The sequence below is a fragment of the Ranitomeya imitator genome, chromosome 5 (genome assembly GCF_032444005.1).
Source record: "Ranitomeya imitator isolate aRanImi1 chromosome 5, aRanImi1.pri, whole genome shotgun sequence".
NCBI lineage: Eukaryota > Metazoa > Chordata > Amphibia > Anura > Dendrobatidae > Ranitomeya > Ranitomeya imitator.
The window spans coordinates 412,685,809-412,705,399 of NC_091286.1; the positions used below are offsets into that span (position 1 = coordinate 412,685,809).

Consider the following 19,591-nt stretch of genomic DNA (forward strand, 5'->3'; position numbering starts at 1 on the left):
CCAATCATCCGAGAAGACCAAAATATCATCCAAGTATACAATCAGGAATTTATCCAGGTACTCTCGGAAGATGTCATGCATAAAGGACTGAAACACTGATGGAGCATTAGAAAGCCCGAATGGCATAACCAGGTACTCAAAATGGCCCTCGGGCGTATTAAATGCTGTTTTCCATTCATCGCCCTGTTTAATGCGCACAAGATTATACGCACCACGAAGATCTATCTTGGTGAACCAACTAGCCCCCTTAATCCGAGCAAACAAATCAAACAGCAGCAGCAAGGGGTACTGAAATTTGACCGTGATTTTATTTAGAAGGCGGTAATCAATACAAGGTCTCAGCGAACCATCCTTCTTGGCCACAAAAAAGAACCCTGCTCCCAATGGCGACGACGACGAGCGAATATGACCCTTCTCCAAGGATTCCTTTACGTAACTCCGCATAGCGGCGTGCTCAGGCACAGACAAATTAAACAGTCGACCTTTAGGAAACTTACTACCAGGAATCAAATCGATAGCACAATCACAATCCCTATGTGGAGGTAGGGCACTGGACTTGGGCTCATCAAATACATCCCGGTAATCCGACAAGAACTCTGGAACCTCAGAAGGGGTGGATGATGAAATAGACAGAAATGGAACATCACCATGTACCCCCTGACAACCCCAGCTGGACACAGACATTGATTTCCAATCCAATACTGGGTTATGGACTTGTAGCCATGGCAACCCCAACACGACCACATCATGCAGATTATGCAACACCAAAAAGCGAATATCCTCCTGATGCGCAGGAGCCATGCACATGGTCAGCTGGGTCCAGTACTGAGGCTTATTCTTGGCCAAAGGCGTAGCATCAATTCCTCTCAATGGAATAGGATACTGCAAGGGCTCCAAGAAAAACCCACAGCGCCTAGCATACTCCAAGTCCATCAAATTCAGGGCAGCGCCTGAATCCACAAATGCCATGACAGAATAGGATGACAAAGAGCAGATCAAAGTAACGGACAAAAGAAATTTCGACTGTACCGTACCAATGGTGGCAGACCTAGCGAACCGCTTAGTGCGCTTAGGACAATCGGAGATAGCATGAGTGGAATCACCACAGTAAAAACACAGCCCATTCCGTCGTCTGTGTTCTTGCCGTTCAGCTCTGGTCAAAGTCCTATTGCATTGCATAGGCTCAGGTTTATGCTCAGATAATACCGCCAAATGGTGCACAGTTTTACGCTCACGTAAGCGTCGATCGATCTGAATGGCCAAAGACATAGACTCATTCAGACCAGCAGGCATAGGAAATCCCACCATGACATCCTTAAGGGCTTCAGAGAGACCCTTTCTGAAAATTGCTGCCAGAGCACATTCATTCCATTGAGTGAGCACAGACCACTTCCTAAATTTCTGACAATATATCTCTACCTCATCCTGACCCTGACACAGAGCCAGCAAGATTTTCTCTGCCTGATCCACTGAATTAGGTTCATCATAAAGCAACCCGAGCACCAGAAAAAATGCATCAATATCACATAATTCAGGATCTCCTGGCGCAAGGGAAAATGCCCAGTCTTGAGGGTCGCCACGTAATAAAGAAATAATGATCTTTACTTGTTGAACTGTGTCATCAGAGGAGCGGGGTTTCAAAGCCAGAAATAGTTTACAATTATTTTTGAAATTCAGAAACTTAGCTCTATCTCCAGAAAATAACTCAGGAATAGGAATTTTAGGTTCTAACATAGGATTCTGAACCACTAAATCTTGAATGTTCTGAACACTTATAGCGAGATTATCCATCAAAGAGGACAGACCTTGAATGTCCATGTCTACACCTGTGTTCTGAACCACCCTGATGTAAAGGGGAAAAGAAAGACAAAACACAGTGCAAAGAAAAAAAAATGGTCTCAGAACTTCTCTTTTCCCTCTATTGAGAAGCATTAGTACTTTGGGCCTCCATTACTGTTATGAACAGGTGATTCAGAACCACAATGGACCTGGTGGTTACGAGCACAGAAAATGACCTGATAGTTGCTAATCACATAGGACGAGCTCTGAGACGTGGGAACTCTGCTGACCGCAATCCCTAATCCTATCACACCACACTAGAGGTAGCCGTGGATTGCGCCTAACGCTCCCTATGCAACTTGGCACAGCCTGAGAAACTAGCTAGCCCTGAAGATAGAAAAATAAGCCTACCTTGCCTCAGAGAAATTCCCCAAAGGAAAAGGCAGCCTCCCACATATAATGACTGTGAGCAAAGATGAAAGCACAAACACAGAGATGAAATAGATTTTAGCAAAGTGAGGCCCGACTTACTAAATAGACCGAGGATAGGAAAGACAGCTTTGCGGTCAGCACAAAAACCTACAAACAACCACGCAGAGGGCGCAAAAAGACCCTCCGCACCGACTAACGGTACGGAGGTGCTTCCTCTGCGTCCCAGAGCTTCCAGCAAGCAAGATAAACCAATATAGCAAGCTGGACAGAAAAAATAGCAAACAAAAGTAACACAAGCAGAACTTAGCTTATGCAGGGCAGACAGGCCACAAGAACGATCCAGGAGAGAGCCAGACCAATACTGGAACATTGACTGGAGGCCAGGAACAAAGAACTAGGTGGAGTTAAATAGAGCAGCACCTAACGACTTAACCTCGTCACCTGAGGAAGGAAACTCAGAAGCCGCAGCCCCACTCACATCCACCAGAGGAAGCTCATAGACAGAACCAGCCGAAGTACCACTCATGACCACAGGAGGGAGCTTGACCACAGAATTCACAACAGTTCCAACCACCGTGTCTTTGTGTGACGCAGAAAAGGTGAACAGATGGACTCTCTATGCTTGGTTCCCACCGTGAAGCATGGAGGAGGAGGTATGATGGTGTGGGGGTGCTTTGCTGGTGACACTGTTGGGGATTTATTCAAAATTGAAGTCATATTGAACCAGCATGGCTACCACAGCATCTTGCAGTGGCATGCTATTCCATCTGGTTTGCGTTTAGTTGGACCATCATTTATTTTTCAACAGGACAATGACCCCAAACACACCTCCAGGCTGTGTAAGGGCTATTTGACCGAGAGAGAGAGTGATGGCAAAAGGGCCAACAAGTGCTAAGCATCTCTGGGAACTCCTTCAAGATTGTTGGAAGACAATTCCCGGTGACTACCTCTTGAAGCTCATCAAGAAAGTGCCAAGAGTGTGCAAAGCAGTCATCAAAGCAAAAGGTGGCTACTTTGAAGAACCTAGAATATAAGACATAATTTCAGTTGTTTCACACTTTTTTGTTAAGTATATAATTCCACATGTGTGAATATATAATTTTCATAGTCATGAAAATACAGAAAAATCTTTAAATAAGGTGTGTCCAAACTTTCGGTCTGTACTGTACTTCACCGAAAAGGTGGATACAGAGGGTCAAGGGGACAGTGAGGATGTCGCCCGACAGGACCCTCCTCTACCAGTTCGGGACACTGGGTGTGAAGCACAGGGCAGGAGAGGAGGAAGCCAGCACAGTGAGACTGCCAGGAAAGGCTTATAAAAGTGGGGTTCTGGACAGGAGCCCTAAGTTGCTAGAGAGTTTCCTGGACCACTCACCCAGAGGACACAGCACCCCGGCCAGGGAATAACATCAGAACTGTAAGTAAAACGTGAAAACTGCATCTTTCTGTGTCCTTCCAATTCTTTCCTGCGATGCCTGCCCTGCATCACTCCCACCATCAAAACTCTACACACACTTTCGGCTGCCCTGGGGCCACGCTCCACATGTGGGGAGCAGAACCATCCCTGCTGCATTACCATTGGCTCCAGTGGACTCCTTAAGCAGCGTCGGCTATCTCTGGCCAAACACCACAGGTGGCGTAACAAACATTTCACTTTTTCTCCATAAACTTTATTCCCATTTTGCACTTTTCTACAAAGCAACCCATTTAAATGGATGCCCAGAGGCACGGACCAGGTCACTGCTGCCATGACCTTCACCTTTAAGAACTGTGTCGGGCCCGATACCGAGTATCCTATGGGGCGCTCCATATGACTTTCGGAACAAGGCTTTTCTGGGCTCAACATAAATTTAAAATGTAAAGTCTCTGTAAAACTTTTTTGTAGTGATCCAATAAAATCTTGTGGTAATCAGTCTGGGTCAACTATTTACTTATATGTCTTTTGTTATTTCACATTGCATTTTGATTAAAAAAAAACTATTAACACTTTTTTGTTTGAAAGCACTCATACTTTGCAGCATTTTTCCACATCTGCCTAAAACGTTTGCACAGCACTGTAGATCCTGAGGTATAAACTTGACTGCTGTGTCTTCAATCTCATCAAATAGTCTTCTCTTTATGACCTTTTTATGGCAGTCATTGTGGGATCTGAATCATACCAAATGCTTTTAATTGACTTTTAACTGATATTTTGATAAACAAGATGCAAATAGCAATAAAGTAATGTGAGTAATCATTGGCGTTCTGAGGACATAGATGACATTCAGTGGGATGTGATCAGTTACAAGTCATCAAATGGTTTGTTACTATAATTATGTATTAGTCATACCGGTAATGTTCAGGAGCATGTTTATCAGTCAAGACCTGCAGGTATATGGACTGAGATCTTCTCTTTATACACCAATTCTGAAAAAAGAGAGTTATGAAAAAGTAATTCTTTTTCCCATTTGTAAGAGGTCACATTGTAGTATTTTGGATTACATACTTGCATGTTAAATCTGATATTCAGGTTTTGACGCTTTTCTATAATATACTGGTAAAAACGTCGTTTACACAGAAAAAGCAAAATACAAACTTTAAAGGCAAGCCGTCACAAGATTTTTCCAATGCAAATTACAACCACCAACCTTAAGGCCTCTTTATTAGCATTCTAGTAAGCTTATTCTTAGTCCCCAATATTCTCTGTATGGCACAAAAAAGACCTTTTATTATACCCCCATACGGAGAGGTGCATTCAAGTTCGATGGGCATCTCTGGTTTTGATCCTGCGCCTCCTCTCTCTTCGCAATCGTGATCCTCCTGCTTGCTTCATGTGGATGACGTGTCCTACATCATTCAGACACTGTCTCACAAGCACGCTCCTGTGCACTCTGGTCGCTGATAGGAAGAGAAAAGTACTGTAGTGCACATGCCCCGGCTTTACCTCCAGATCGTCAGCACCCTTTGGCCTTTCGAGGTGCATGCGCATTGCAACATTTTGCTCTAAAAGAAGAAAAATGTCCAGCTCCACCAAATCCGTGAAGATAAAATTTTATGATTAAGGTAGCTTAGTCTCCAGAAACGCGTTGAGATTCACACCCACATGGTTTGTGCTGAAGTTTGTACCCTCTATGTTACAAGTTTGTGAATAAAGAAATTTTATCTTCACGGATTCGGTGGAGCTGGATATTTTTCTTCTTTTGGACTTTACATGTTTGGACACAGCAGGTCCATGCTCCCGAAGTTCAAATAATGCATTACAGGTGAGCTGGTTTACTTTTCTTCTCCTCAAAACATTTTGCTCTGCCTCCAGTGGGGCAGAGAGAAGTGCACTTGTGCAAGAGCGTGTTTGGGGACACTGTGTGGATGACGAAAGGAAGACGGCGATTGTGGGAAAAGAGGAGACGCTGGATCAACACCAGTGACGACCATTGAACCGGACTGCACTGTATAGGGGTATAATAAAAGGTCTTTTTTGTGCCCTGCAGGGGGATTGGGGACTGACATACAGCATACTAGAATGTTGTGAGAGATGCCTCTAAGGCAGCGGCGTACTTTATTTTGGAAAAAGGTAGTGAAATGCTCCCCTTAATAAATACTATCGCATGTAATTTGTAAGGTACACTGGTGTTCAAGAGGCCTAGTCTATGTATTTATGTGGTTTAAATGGCCTGTTGGCAATTTTTCCTTTAACAGAGATCATACTTGCTAACATATCAATTAGATTGTGCAGACAACACAACATTATGTAGATGCCAAAGCAATATAACAGCTACCTAAGAAGAAGATACATGTCAGGCAGACTGGGCAAGCACCATGACTTACCCTGTCGTCTGTCTAATTGCATCATATTGTCGTCCATGACCTGGTTATATACAGCCTCCTTAATGTATGGATCTCCTCTTTGGTGGCTGTCATACTTGCCAATATTCCCTAATTTTGGTGTGAAAACCCTGTGGTCTAACGAGCAAAACATTCGAGGTTATGTTTGTCCCAACCCAATGTTACCAGTTTGGAAAATTAAGATGTTGGGACGTATGATAGACTGATTACATCAAATATGATTACTGGGAATCAGAGTCCTATGTTGTTAGTTTTGATAAATTCCTGGTAATTTTACATATAGTATGCAGTATACATACACAGGTAATCCTAGAAATCACCAAAAATTGTAGCTTTGATTATATTTTTTTTCTTGTGTCTTGTGTTTTTATTTACTTGTTTTCCAAATTTATAACAAAGATGAAACCTTCATGGGAAGGGGAGCAAATATACATCAGAGTTCTGTTTGTTTCTGACCTGTGCAAATGCAATGAAAAATAGCTGATCATGAGTATATTTCAGGCGTGGTAATGGGCGTTCCGGACCATTTTCTCTTACCCACTTTTGGTAAGCCTGGAAAACAATACATTAGAAATATTGGCTGTCACATTAGTCAGCACAATTGTACAACGTCAATAATAGAGGGCACCTGAGGCCGAGCACACATTTATGGAATAAGCTAGTTCTTGTGTTTTAAAGACAGTCTAAAGGTGCCATCTATACTGAATATATAAATGCTACAGTTCCAAAGGGAGGTTAGGCCTGTATAGGCTCACACTGCCCCAGGGAGAAGGAATCATGCGAAACTGAGCTGGTGCCCAGCTCTGTACACGGAAAACAATGGCTCCAATATTACATATACCCTTTTATGTATAACCTTGGGTGAGGACAATTAAAAGAATATAAATGGACTAAAATTAAGATCAACTTATAGTCAGATATATGAACCATATGCCATACTTACGTAATATGCTAATTTTAGGCCACCCATATCTGCAATATTTTCTCCCAAAGTTAGCCTTCCATTAACCTGAAAAACAGCACACAGTCTCATTTTTTCTCCGGTCCATCTCTCTTGTTACAGTACTAACAGCTCTCTATTATAACTGGTGGACTCGAGACTTTACTAACTCTTTTTCCATCTCAAAAACTGACGACATTTCTCTGGCATCGTTTTATGCTGAGCTTGAATCCCACCTCTGGGACCCCCCATGCCAACCTGTGCAGGGAAACCGTAACACAACTTGATTAGAGTGAATTGGGCCAACTGCAGTTCCCCGCGTGGCCGGGTGGCCAACAGCGCTGCTGTGCTGGGAGAGCGGTGAACGGGCTGCAGTGCAGAATCTGCTTTACTCTTACAATCTGACTGTAAAGTGGTGGCTTTCCAAGTCATGTGACATCCATCACTTCACGAGATAGAATACACCCCTTAACACAACCTAATATTACAAGACCATAAGATCCAGACAGAATGATACACAAACATGTAGGAATGAATATACTGTATATTGTGAATTTCTAAGGCAAAGAAGCTGATCTGGTCCGGTAACTCTGCTTATATTACTTGTATTGAATAATATTAATATATTAGAATTTATCTCCAGGCTGTAAATATCACACTGTACAGAATGATGCATAAGATGACACGGAGGAGATACAGTAAATTATACTGTGTCTTATCTGGCCATGTGACGGTACCATACATTGAATTACATGAATATACATGGAATCTACTACCCGACATTGCATTAATAAAGGACTTTATTTAGCTTCCAATGGAACAGATGCAACTATGCTGGGAATGGAATATTAGTCTTCATAAGTCAGAAGTAATAATGGTACTTTATGCATCATCCTCTTATCTCTCGAGTCTTAGTATTCATTTCTTTGAAGAAGATTCCGATGCATAATTCTAAAATGTCTTTTTTTGCTGCTCTGCTTTACACAGCCCCAACAATACATTATATATTATAATATATTAGGAATTAACCATGTCTTACAGTTTAGTATATACAGGATTATCCATTTTGCTTTAAATGGAAATACTATTTATTTAAGGATATAACAGTAATCTGCAGAGAAAAAAAGCATGAGCATTAAAATCAGGCATAGCTACCTTACTGGAGCAGCGAGCAAAGGGAGAAAATGAAGTGTAAAGGTACCGTCACACTAAGCGACGCTGCAGCGATACCGACAACGATCCGGATCGCTGCAGTGTCGCTGTTTGGTCGCTGGAGAGCTGTCACACAGACAGCTCTCCAGCGACCAACGATGTCGGTAACCAGGGTAAACATCGGGTTACTAAGCGCAGGGCCGCGCTTAGTAACCCGATGTTTACCCTGGTTACCATCGTGAAAGTAAAAAAAACAACCACTACATACTTACCTACCGCTGTCTGTCCCCGGCGCTGTGCTTCTCTGCTCTGGCTGTGAGCACAGCGGCCGGAAAGCACAGCGGTGACGTCACCGCTCTGCTTTCCGGCCGCTGTGCTCACAGCCAGAGCAGAGAAGCACAGCGCCGGGGACAGACAGCGGTAGGTAAGTATGTAGTGGTTGTTTTTTTTACTTTAACGATGGTAACCAGGGTAAACATCGGGTTACTAAGCGCTGCCCTGCGCTTAGTAACCCGATGTTTACCCTGGTTACCAGCGAAGACATCGCTGAATCGGCGTCACACACGCCGATTCAGCGATGTCAGCGGGAGATCCAGCGATGAAACAAAGTTCTGGACTTTCTTCCCCAACCAGCGATATCACAGCAGGGGCCTGATCGCTGCTGCCTGTCACACTGGACGATATCGCTAGCCAGGACGCTGCAACGTCACGGATCGCTAGCGATATCGTCTAGTGTGACGGTACCTTTAGATGCCAGTATTTTCCCACTGCGCGGGATAGATTCCAGGAATTGCCTGGTACTGTGGTCGCCAATTCGGGTCCAGCCACTCAGATTGCTGCTCAGCACAGACGTCGGTCCCAGCATTTTGCTCAGGATCATGCTACACGCTTGGTTGCTGCTGGCTCTTCAGCTAAATCTATGGGAGATAGTGATATGCAGGTGTAGTCCTGCGCTCTGGAGCCTAAGTCCACAAACCACCGTACTGAGCATGTCTGTGATGTGGGGTCTTCTCATCAGTGGTCGGGTGTTAGGCTACTTTCACACTAGTGTCGACCCGACGTACCGACGCAAACTGCGAAAAAAAAAGAACAACGTGGGCAGCGGATGCAGTTTTGCAATGCGTCCGCTGCCCCATTGTAAGGTCTGGGGAGGAGGGGGCGGAGTTCCGGCCACGCATGCGCGGTCGGAAATGGCAGACTCGACGCACCAAAAAACGTTACATGGAACATTTTTTGTGCCAACGGTCCGCCAAAACTCGACGCATCCGTCGCATGACGGATGCGACGTGTGGTGATACGTCGCAATGCGTCGCTAATGAAAGTCTATGGAGAAAAAACGCATCCTGCGGGCAACTTTACAGGATGCGTTTTTACTCCAAAGCGACGCATTGCGACATATGTAAAAAAACGCTAGTATGAAAGTAGCCTTACCTGCTCTGGTGATGTGGCAGCTTCAGATTGGCCTATGGGCGATGTCACGGTCAACTGGGCGTGAGTGTTTGGGGGGGTGGAGCCTAATGTATATAAGGCTCTCAGAGATGCACGCCAGTGTGCTAGTATCATATGTGTAATGATGTGCAAGTGTGGATACGCTACCATTGTGTCTGCAGGTTGTGAGTCTGTCTAAGCTCTGGGTCTGTACACATTGGCAGGTAGTTAGCGTCAGTGGGGGCAATTAGTCCTTGGCTTAGCACCAGTTTCATTCATGTGTGTGGTTAGCACAGTTAAGTTACTGGGCAAGTCCAACCCTCAGCCTAGAGGGTATTAAATCTAGCGCCATAGTGGTTTCTAGTGCCTTATCCCTGTGACGTTTAACAGGGTATTACATTTTGTATTCTTCTGTTCAGTACCACTCTGTGAAGTAACGGAGCTTGGTACTCAGATGTCCGTTCACACTGTGTGGTGTTAACAGTGTGTTCGAGCACTCGCTGTTTGTTTTTGCCATTGTTCACACTAGCGGCACTTATGCATCTCTGCACGGTGGACCCCGGGTTGCGATTGCACTTTATTATTTTTATTTAGTGCAATCTGCCGACCTTAACATGAAATTTTATTTTCTCTGCATCTGCTCACTGCCATGCATTGGGGTGGCGCTGGGAACTGTAACAGCCACTGGTCACTATACAATAAGTGCAATTATTACTCAGTGACACATTGAGTGACGGCCTGCACTGCACACAGAATTGTTGGACACGCATGCTGCACAGCAGGCTGTCAATCACTGACAGGCTCCAATTAATCACAACCGGAAAGCAACTAAAGCAATTGTTACCATCCACCTCTCGTGTCTCCCCTTTTCCTCATAGTCTGTAAGCTTGCGAGCAGGGCCCTCATTCCTCCTGGTATCTGTTTTGAACTGTATTTCTGTTATGCTGTAATGTCTATTGTCTGTACAAGTCCCCTCTATAATTTGTAAAGCGCTGCGGAATATGTTGGCGCTATATAAATAAAAATTATTATTATTAATTGATTTGTTCTACTGGGCACGTTTTAATGTATATCATGCCAAAATTGTCTCATAGTAGAGGAATACACAGACACCAGCAGCCATTCCCTTCCGTAGCTTTGCTTGGTGCCTACAGTATCAGATGTGGAGGTAGAGGGGGCAGCGAATACTTGAGATCTGATTGTGCGAGGAGACACTACTAAACTAGTCCATCAAATCAGTCCTGGCAATGGTGCTTGTCCTCATGCTTTCTAGTGTGATTTATCAGAATATATCACGTCACTCTAATAAGACATGTAGAGCACAGTACAACTAATATTAATTAATACTTTCATTGGTCTGACAAACAGTAGCCAGTTCCAGTAAGAGTAAGCATTTTAGAAAAGAAATAAAGAATATTTATATGAAAGGTTATATGACTTTCTAGTACAATTTGTTTCAATTATTCCTCTTGTACAAGATATATGCTTGAAGAAAAAATATCCCTATAAGATAGGTTTGTTATAATTCTACATTGGGGTAAACACGTTTCATGTTTTTCATGATAGTCCGGTCTGAAACCATGAAACGTATGGTTTTCTCACCCGCTGATTGTACACAGTGAAGTTTTCATACAGATCTACAATACATTCTGCTTTCTTCAGGAATTTGCTGTAGGATTCCTCAGTCCACCAGTGGATCAGATTCCCAAATGAGTCATATTGACCCCCTACAATTAAAAAAGAGCAATATTAAGTTATTACATAAATACAATATAAAATCTGAAAGTGCCAAATGGATAAATAAGAGAAAATATAGCCTGCAACACAGATCGCTCGGCTAAAAGATTGTCAGGTGTCACTGCTACATTGCAGAGCAATACAAGTGAATAGGGTGGCATTGCGACCCCGATTGTTAAGAGACAAGTCGCAAGAAGTCCAGCCGGGTCTGATTTTTTTTTATTTGCTTGATGCAGTCGCGGCACCCTCAGGGTCACAATGAGGCCTCAGTCACTTATTTTGAGCTTCCAGCAATTTTTGCCATGCGCCTGTGTTGCAGTAAAAGTCACAGTGTAGCCCTAGCATTATACTGACAAATGATTTAACCAGGTGTGAAGAAAAGAATGGCTAATTAAATAATTTATTTACCTTACATAAGCTAGTAATATATGTGATGTGGCAAGATGGCATCTACATCCTGGAACTACGCCCTGGAATCCTTGGAATGTGAGGTTGATACACTGAAGACCATATATGGTATAGGCCCAGCATGGACCTATCACAGACTGATACAATGGCTGCTGAGAAGTTGTGCAACGCCCTCCTCCTGCCTTCTACATGATCTTTTGTTTGTACTAATAATGTTGAGTTCCGTGCCAGTTCTTGCCGAGAGGAGCACACATCTGATCTTGCGTCCAATGTCTTTCTTCTATGCATGCACTTGGCTCATATTTATCAGGTCAGGCAATCACTAAGATCTCACCTTAAGAGGTCACCCCAATACAGGTACCTAGTAGTATTCAGGCTTAAATCCTTATTATAATACTTCATGTCATTGAACCAAGCAGCCTGAAATTACCTCTGCCATTAAAACCACAAATTGTAGCAATTTGATAATGTACAGTCCATGAAGATATAGGTAATTACCTGTACTTGCAGAGTACAGGCAGCTGTGCGCTTCCATTCATTGAAAACTACTGATGAACCACTAAATATACCGGTACTTAGAAATTTTGGACCTTTTCATCTGAAGTTACATTTTCTTTCCGTAGGAGCTTCAGAAAACATCTTTATTCCATTTGCTGATTTTGTCATTGTGTGTAATGATTGTGATAGAAATCACCAATTGAGCACCAGCTAGATGGTATTCAAAATATTGAACTGCATACACTATACAGTGGGGCAAAAAAGTATTTAGTCAGTCAGCAATAGTGCAAGTTTCACCACTTAAAAAGATGAGAGGCGTCTGTAATTTACATCATAGGTAGACCTCAACTATGGGAGACAAACTGAGAAAAAAAATCCAGAAAATCACATTGTCTGTTTTTTTTAACATTTTATTTGCATATTATGGTGGAAAATAAGTATTTGGTCAGAAACAAAATTTCATCTCAATACTTTGTAATATATCCTTTGTTGGCAATGACAGAGGTCAAACGTTTTCTGTAAGTCTTCACAAGGTTGCCACACACTGTTGTTGGTATGTTGGCCCATTCCTCCATGCAGATCTCCTCTAGAGCAGTGATGTTTTTGGCTTTTCGCTTGGCAACACGGACTTTCAACTCCCTCCAAAGGTTTTCTATAGGGTTGAGATCTGGAGACTGGCTAGGCCACTCCAGGACCTTGAAATGCTTCTTACGAAGCCACTCCTTCGTTGCCCTGGTGGTGTGCTTTGGATCATTGTCATGTTGAAAGACCCAGCCACGTTTCATCTTCAGTGCCCTTGCTGATGGAAGGAGGTTTGCACTCAAAATCTCACGATACATGGCCCCATTCATTCTTTCATGTACCCGGATCAGTCGTCCTGACCCCTTTGCAGAGAAACAGCCCCAAAGCATGATGTTTCCACCACCATGCTTTACAGTAGGTATGGTGTTTGATGGATGCAACTCAGTATTCTTTTTCCTCCAAACACGACAAGTTGTGTTTCTACCAAACAGTTCCAGTTTGGTTTCATCAGACCATAGGACATTCTCCCAAAACTCCTCTGGATCATCCAAATGCTCTCTAGCAAACTTCAGACGGGCCCGGACATGTACTGGCTTAAGCAGTGGGACACGTCTGGCACTGCAGGATCTGAGTCCATGGTGGCGTAGTGTGTTACTTATGGTAGGCCTTGTTACATTGGTCCCAGCTCTCTGCAGTTCATTCACTAGTTCCCCCCGCGTGGTTCTGGGATTTTTGCTCACCGTTCTTGTGATCATTCTGACCCCACGGGGTGGGATTTTGCGTGGAGCCCCAGATCGAGGGAGATTATCAGTGGTCTTGTATGTCTTCCATTTTTAATTATTGCTCCCACTGTTGATTTCTTCACTCCAAGCTGGTTGGCTATTGCAGATTCAGTCTTCCCAGCCTGGTGCAGGGCTACAATTTTGTTTCTGGTGTCCTTTGACAGCTCTTTGGTCTTCACCATAGTGGAGTTTGGAGTCAGACTGTTTGAGGGTGTGCACAGGTGTCTTTTTATACTGATAACAAGTTTAAACAGGTGCCATTACTACAGGTAATGAGTGGAGGAAAGAGGAGACTCTTAAAGAAGAAGTTACAGGTCTGTGAGAGCCAGAAATCTTGATTGTTTGTTTCTGACCAAATACTTATTTTCCACCATAATATGCAAAAAAAATGATAAAAAAACAGACAATGTGATTTTCTGGATTTTTTTTTCTCAGTTTGTCTCCCACAGTTGAGGTCTACCTATGATGTAAATTACAGACACCTCTCATCTTTTTAAGTGGTGGAACTTGCACTATTGCTGACTGACTAAATACTTTTTTGCCCCACTGTATACAGTACGCTATAATGGCAGGATAATGGCTGCATTACTAACCAATCATATTTTACTATTGCACCTTTAAAATATTACAGGTATGACATTGGTAAGATCATGTACTACGGTTCACCACTGATGAGAATATTAACATTTACCCCAGTCATCATATCCATGTGTAAGCTCATGCCCGATGATGGTGCCAATGCCGCCATAGTTCAAGGATCTGTAGATATATTAACATGTTATATGCCATAGAGACATTAATTCCACTAAGGCTGCTTACACACGGTCAGTATTTGGTCAGTATTTTACATCAGTATTTGTTAGCCAAAACCAGGAGTGGAACAATCAGAGGAAAAGTATAATAGAAACATATGCACCACTTCTGTATTTATCACCCACTCCTGGTTTTGGCTCACAAATACTGATGTAAAATACTGACCAAATACTGATAGTGTGACGGCAGCCTAACAAAAACATTCCTCCAAAACATACATACCTACAAATGTCAATATATTGATTTGCTGATTTGACAGTCATTTGTTATTATTGCCATACAGTTCATAAAGGGGTCAATACATCAAAGTGCTTATGCCAGTTTCACTTTGAAAAGTAGCAAAATTATTTGACTTTTGGAGTCAAAGCTAGTTCTTTGGCATCCCAGCTGGACGGTGAATTAGCCATGCCCACCCATCTATTGCGTTACTAGATGTGGCCTGCCTTATGACAGAAATCTTGCTAAAGTCCCCGACTAGAGTCAGATTTCTGGCAATGCACACACCACTTGCAAGATGCACCTGATTCCTTAAAGGGACACTGTCACCTGAATTTGGAGGGAACAATCTTCAGCCATGGAGGCGGGGTTTTTGGGTGTTTGATTCACCCTTTCCTTACCCGCTGGCTGCATGCTGGCTGCAATATTGGATTGAAGTTCATTCCATGTCCTCCATAGTACACGCCTGCACAAGGCAATCTTGCCTTGCGCTGGCGTGTACTACGGAGGACAGAGAATGAACTTCAATCCAATATTGCAGCCAGCATGCAGCCAGCGGGTAAGGAAAGGGTGAATCAAACACCCAAAAACCCCGCCTCCATGGCTGAAGATTGTTCCCTCCAAATTCAGGTGACAGTGTCCCTTTAAGTGGCGTGGGCCTCTTAACGAATCAGGCTCGTCTTACTCCATGATACCATTCGATAAAACTGGAGTGTACGATGCCTGTCCTAATGAATAGGCGCAACAGTCTTAATTCTTGAGCCTCTCTGTTAACATGTGTCCGACTGGTGGATATTATTTCAGTGGAGCTAAAGGAGATTAGCATTTGTCTGAGAGTTCTTGTGCTATTAACAACTGAACACAAAGAATTGGGGAAAAAAATTCCTATAGTGCTAGCCAGAGACATGGTGGTTGTGATTAATGATCGGAAAGATTTGACCACTGTAAATGATTTTCTTTATGCGTATGGGTTTTATAAATGGTCAGTTCCATTGATTGGCACAGTAATTGTCCATGCTTAAAATGTTTCCTTGGCATTTAGTACTAAACACTACATTGGCAACATTTGGTTTGCTAGCTGGTTAGTCAATGACGATATAACATTTTCAAGGTGGAATATGTCATTCTGTGCACGGATATTAGATTTTTCTGTGTTTTTGGTGCAGAAAACTCAGGAAGAAAAGGCTCTAAACTGTATCAGCATGAAAACCGCTGCAAAAAAAAAAATGCAGCAAAACCGTGTTTTTTTGAGCAGTTTCTTTACTGCTAATAGAGCAGGTTTTGCCTGCAGAAAGAAACCAAGCAAAAATGCAATGTGTGAACATAGCCTTACTACTCTCATTGGGCATGTGGAAAAAAGTTTCTCAAAAATAACAAGCAATTGAAAGATGGTTCCTTGTGGGGGCTTTTTCTGATACCACAACTAAAATATACTAAACGTTCAGTTGATTTCTCTAAAACTTACTGTGGAAAATCTGGATCATAGAGCGTAGGTTGCAAAATACCAGCAGGAAATACTGTGGATGACAAAGGTGCCATACCATTATCTTTAAGTTAGATTAAAAAAAATTGAACATATACAGGTACATACAGTGCCTTGCGAAAGTATTCGGCTCCCTGAAACTTTTCAACCTTTTCCCACATATCATGCTTCAAACATAAAGATACCAAATGTAAATTTTTGGTGAAGGATCAGCAACATTTGGAACACAATTGTGAAGTTGAACAAAATTTATTGGTTATTTAAAATTTTTGTGGAAATTCAAAAACTGAAAAGTGGGGGGTGCAATATTATTCGGCCCCTTTACTTTCAGTGCAACAAACTCACTCCAGAAGTTCATTGTGGATCTCTGAATGATCCAATGATGTCCTAAATGCCTAATGATGATAAATATAATCCACCTGTATGTAATCAAGTCTCCGTATAAATGCACCTGCTCTGTGATAGTCTCAGGGTTCTGTTTGAAGTACAGAGAGCATCATGAAGACCAAGGAACACAACAGGCAGGTCTGTGATACTGTTGTGGAGAAGTTTAAAGCTGGATTTCCAAAACTTTAAACATCCCAAGGAGCACTGTGCATGTGATCATATTGAAATGGAAGGAGTATCATACCACTGCAAATCTACCAAGACCCAGCCGTCCCTGTAAACTTTCATCTCAAACAAGGAGAAGACTGGTCAGAGATGCAGCCAAGAGGCCCATGATCACTCTGGATGAATTGTACAGATCTTACAGCTGAGGTGGGACAGTCTGTCCATAGGACAACAATCACTGCACAAATCTGGCCTTTATGGAAGAGTGGCAAGAAGAAAGCCATTTCTCAAAGATATCCGAAAAAAGTGCTGTTGAAAGTTTGCAACTAGCCACCTGGGAGACACACCAAACATGTGGAAGAATGTGCTCTGGTCAGATGAAACCAAAATTGAACTTTTTGGCAACAATGCCAAACGATATGTTTGGCGTAAAGGCAACACAGCTCATCAGCCTGAACACACCATCCCCACTGTCAAACATGGTGGTGGCAGCATCATGGTTTGGGCCTGCTTTTCTTCAGCAGGGAAAGGGAAGATGATTAAAATTGATGGGAAGATGGATGGAGCCAAATAGAAGACCATTCTTGAAGAAAACCTGTTGGAGTCTGCAAAAGACCTGAGACTGGGACGGAGATTTGTCTTCCAACAAGACAATGATCCCAAACATACAGCAAAAGCTACAATGGAATGGTTCACAAATAAGCGCATCCAGGTGTTAGAATGGCCAAGTCAAAGTTCAGACCTCAATCCAATCGAGAATCTGTGGAAACAGCTGAAAACTGCAATTCACAAACGATCTCTACCAAACCTCACTGAGCTCGAGCTGTTTGCCAAGGAAGAATGGGCAAAAATTTCAGTCTCTCAATGTGCAAAACTGATAGAGACATACCCCAAGCGACTTGCAGCTGTTATTGCAGCAAAAGGTGGCACAACAAAGCATTAAGTTAAAGGGGATGAATAATATTGCACGCCTAACTTTTCAGTTTTTGTTTTTCCACAAAAATTTAACATAACCAATAAATTTCGTTCAATTTCACAATTGTGTTCCACTTGTTGTTGATTCGTCACCAAAAATTTACATTTGGTATCTTTATGTTTGAAGCATGATACGTGCGAAAGGTTGAAAAGTTCCAGGTAGCCGAATGCTTTTGCATGGCACTGTATACACAGACACATACGTTATGCAATACTTTACATATTTGTAAGAAAATTCCACTAAAAAGCAGCAAATGAAGCTCCTTATTACTCACCCATTTGGTTTTTGTTGGGAAGATAGTAGGCATTAAGGGCTTGTGGAGGGAGCAGCCACCTGTTAGGAAGATTAGGGCTAAATAAATATCTCTTGTTCACGAAAAGTTATACTAAGTTTCAATCCACAGTCTTCATTCCTTCATCTTCAGATGTCCTGACATGCTATTTGCAGCTTGTTGTATCAGATTACGGTAATACAGGGTGATTCCTTCCAGTAATATTTCCTAGATGTGAGGTTTGTGTTTTCGGTATGTTGCTTCTCTCCTTGGCTGTCTTGTATCATCACTGCCTATTCTGAGAGTGCTTTTTCCTTTCATGTTCTTCCCTATCTACAGCCTATTTTCTTTGCTCTTCCTGATACAGTAGATGCTTTCACCTCTTTCACCTCTCTCCTCACTTTTATCTGATGTTTACAATTCCTTACTGCTATCTGGAACACAGAATTCAGAGGGGCAAAGCAGAGACCAGGTTAAACCAGGTCGGAGGACACACAAGTCAATGTGTTTCGCTGTGAACACTGCACCCTGACTACACTTCATGAGAATGATGTAAGGGAGCTCCACCGGCTTCTTCCTTACTAAACGTGCCCCAGCCTACATGACTCTGCCTTACTTCTTGGCAGAGCCCAGGTCTGGCTAGCACTATTACCATTGCTAAAAGTTTTTCGATATAGGTGCTCTGACTTGCCTGCTTAAGGAAGAACACTGCCGCCACTGAAGATCTCTTTATGAAACTTGCTCTATTTTCCTGGTCCCTTCCCACACACACACTCAATGATGATAGCTTTCCTCTGAGGGTGTCCTTTCTTGTCTCTCGCTCACTAACAACTACCAAATCAGGTATTGACACACAGGTCCCCAATCCTCCTCCCCAACCAGGGAGCCGGCCCTATAGTTCACCGTCACCCCTGACTAACAGTAACTGTAGCCTCCCAGAGGATAACACATACAACACAGTACATTGTCATACATTTAGAACAATAGGGATCTCCAGAGAGCTGCCACATCATCATTTCCACCCCTACACTGCTGCACACTCTTGAAGATTAACAGTTCAAATCAGCATCATGGTGGCACTACCGGTCCAAACACTGCACTCTCCCATGCGGCAAGGAGAAGCATCTTTGTATCTGTAGCATTGAGGGACTAAATTCAACCACATTCAGCAATCTGTCCATCTTCAGAACAGAACTTGCAAACTGTAGTAAACCCCCTTGATAGCCTGCAAAGGTGGCTGGAAATCTAAACAACAAGCTGCTAACTATAGGTTTAAAAATCCCTAATTTCTTGAGAGGACTTTTAATGAGCTAAATTGCAAAATTGTTTTTACAACCACTTTGCAATTTTGCCCATAAGTTGAGACAATCCTTTTAAATCTTTCTTGCTATTGTACAAAACTTTTTACAAATTACAGATTGCTTTTATTTAATAAATGGGTCAATTACTTTACTTGTGCTATATCTCTAAAGAATGACCAGTAACATAGTTAGCTACAATCTGCATTTTAGCATAAAGTTGGGAGCAGAGAAAGAAAACAATTATACAATGAATTACATTGTTCTGCGATTTTAATTCTTCATCTAAAACCATGCTAAGCTGGGCGATGCTTTTAAAAAAATTTCCAATTCTAATAAGACATTATTTTTTAAATTAATGTTAAAAAGTTTTGCCTGCTCAGTCTCCTAGATTATGCTAAGCCACAAATAAGGTTCATTCAGACGTCCTTGCGGTTCCGTCCAAGCATGGATCGCAAACCATGGACTTGCCGTGGTTCTTA

The 19,591-nt window shown here is 42.6% G+C and overlaps 1 protein-coding gene across 1 annotated transcript in view; it reads right to left on the bottom strand.

Annotated features, from left to right (window-relative positions):
* Window positions 1-19,591, bottom strand: part of ECEL1 (endothelin converting enzyme like 1) — a 135,965-nt gene that overhangs the window by 6,694 nt on the left and 109,680 nt on the right. Inside the window, exons 11-17 of the mRNA XM_069727023.1 lie at window positions 17,815-17,873; window positions 15,995-16,046; window positions 14,192-14,259; window positions 11,156-11,280; window positions 6,977-7,042; window positions 6,490-6,585; window positions 4,541-4,617 (exon numbers count right to left, since the gene is read on the bottom strand). Coding sequence (XP_069583124.1) covers window positions 4,541-4,617; window positions 6,490-6,585; window positions 6,977-7,042; window positions 11,156-11,280; window positions 14,192-14,259; window positions 15,995-16,046; window positions 17,815-17,873 — 543 coding nt within the window. The remainder of the gene's footprint in view (window positions 1-4,540; window positions 4,618-6,489; window positions 6,586-6,976; window positions 7,043-11,155; window positions 11,281-14,191; window positions 14,260-15,994; window positions 16,047-17,814; window positions 17,874-19,591) is intronic.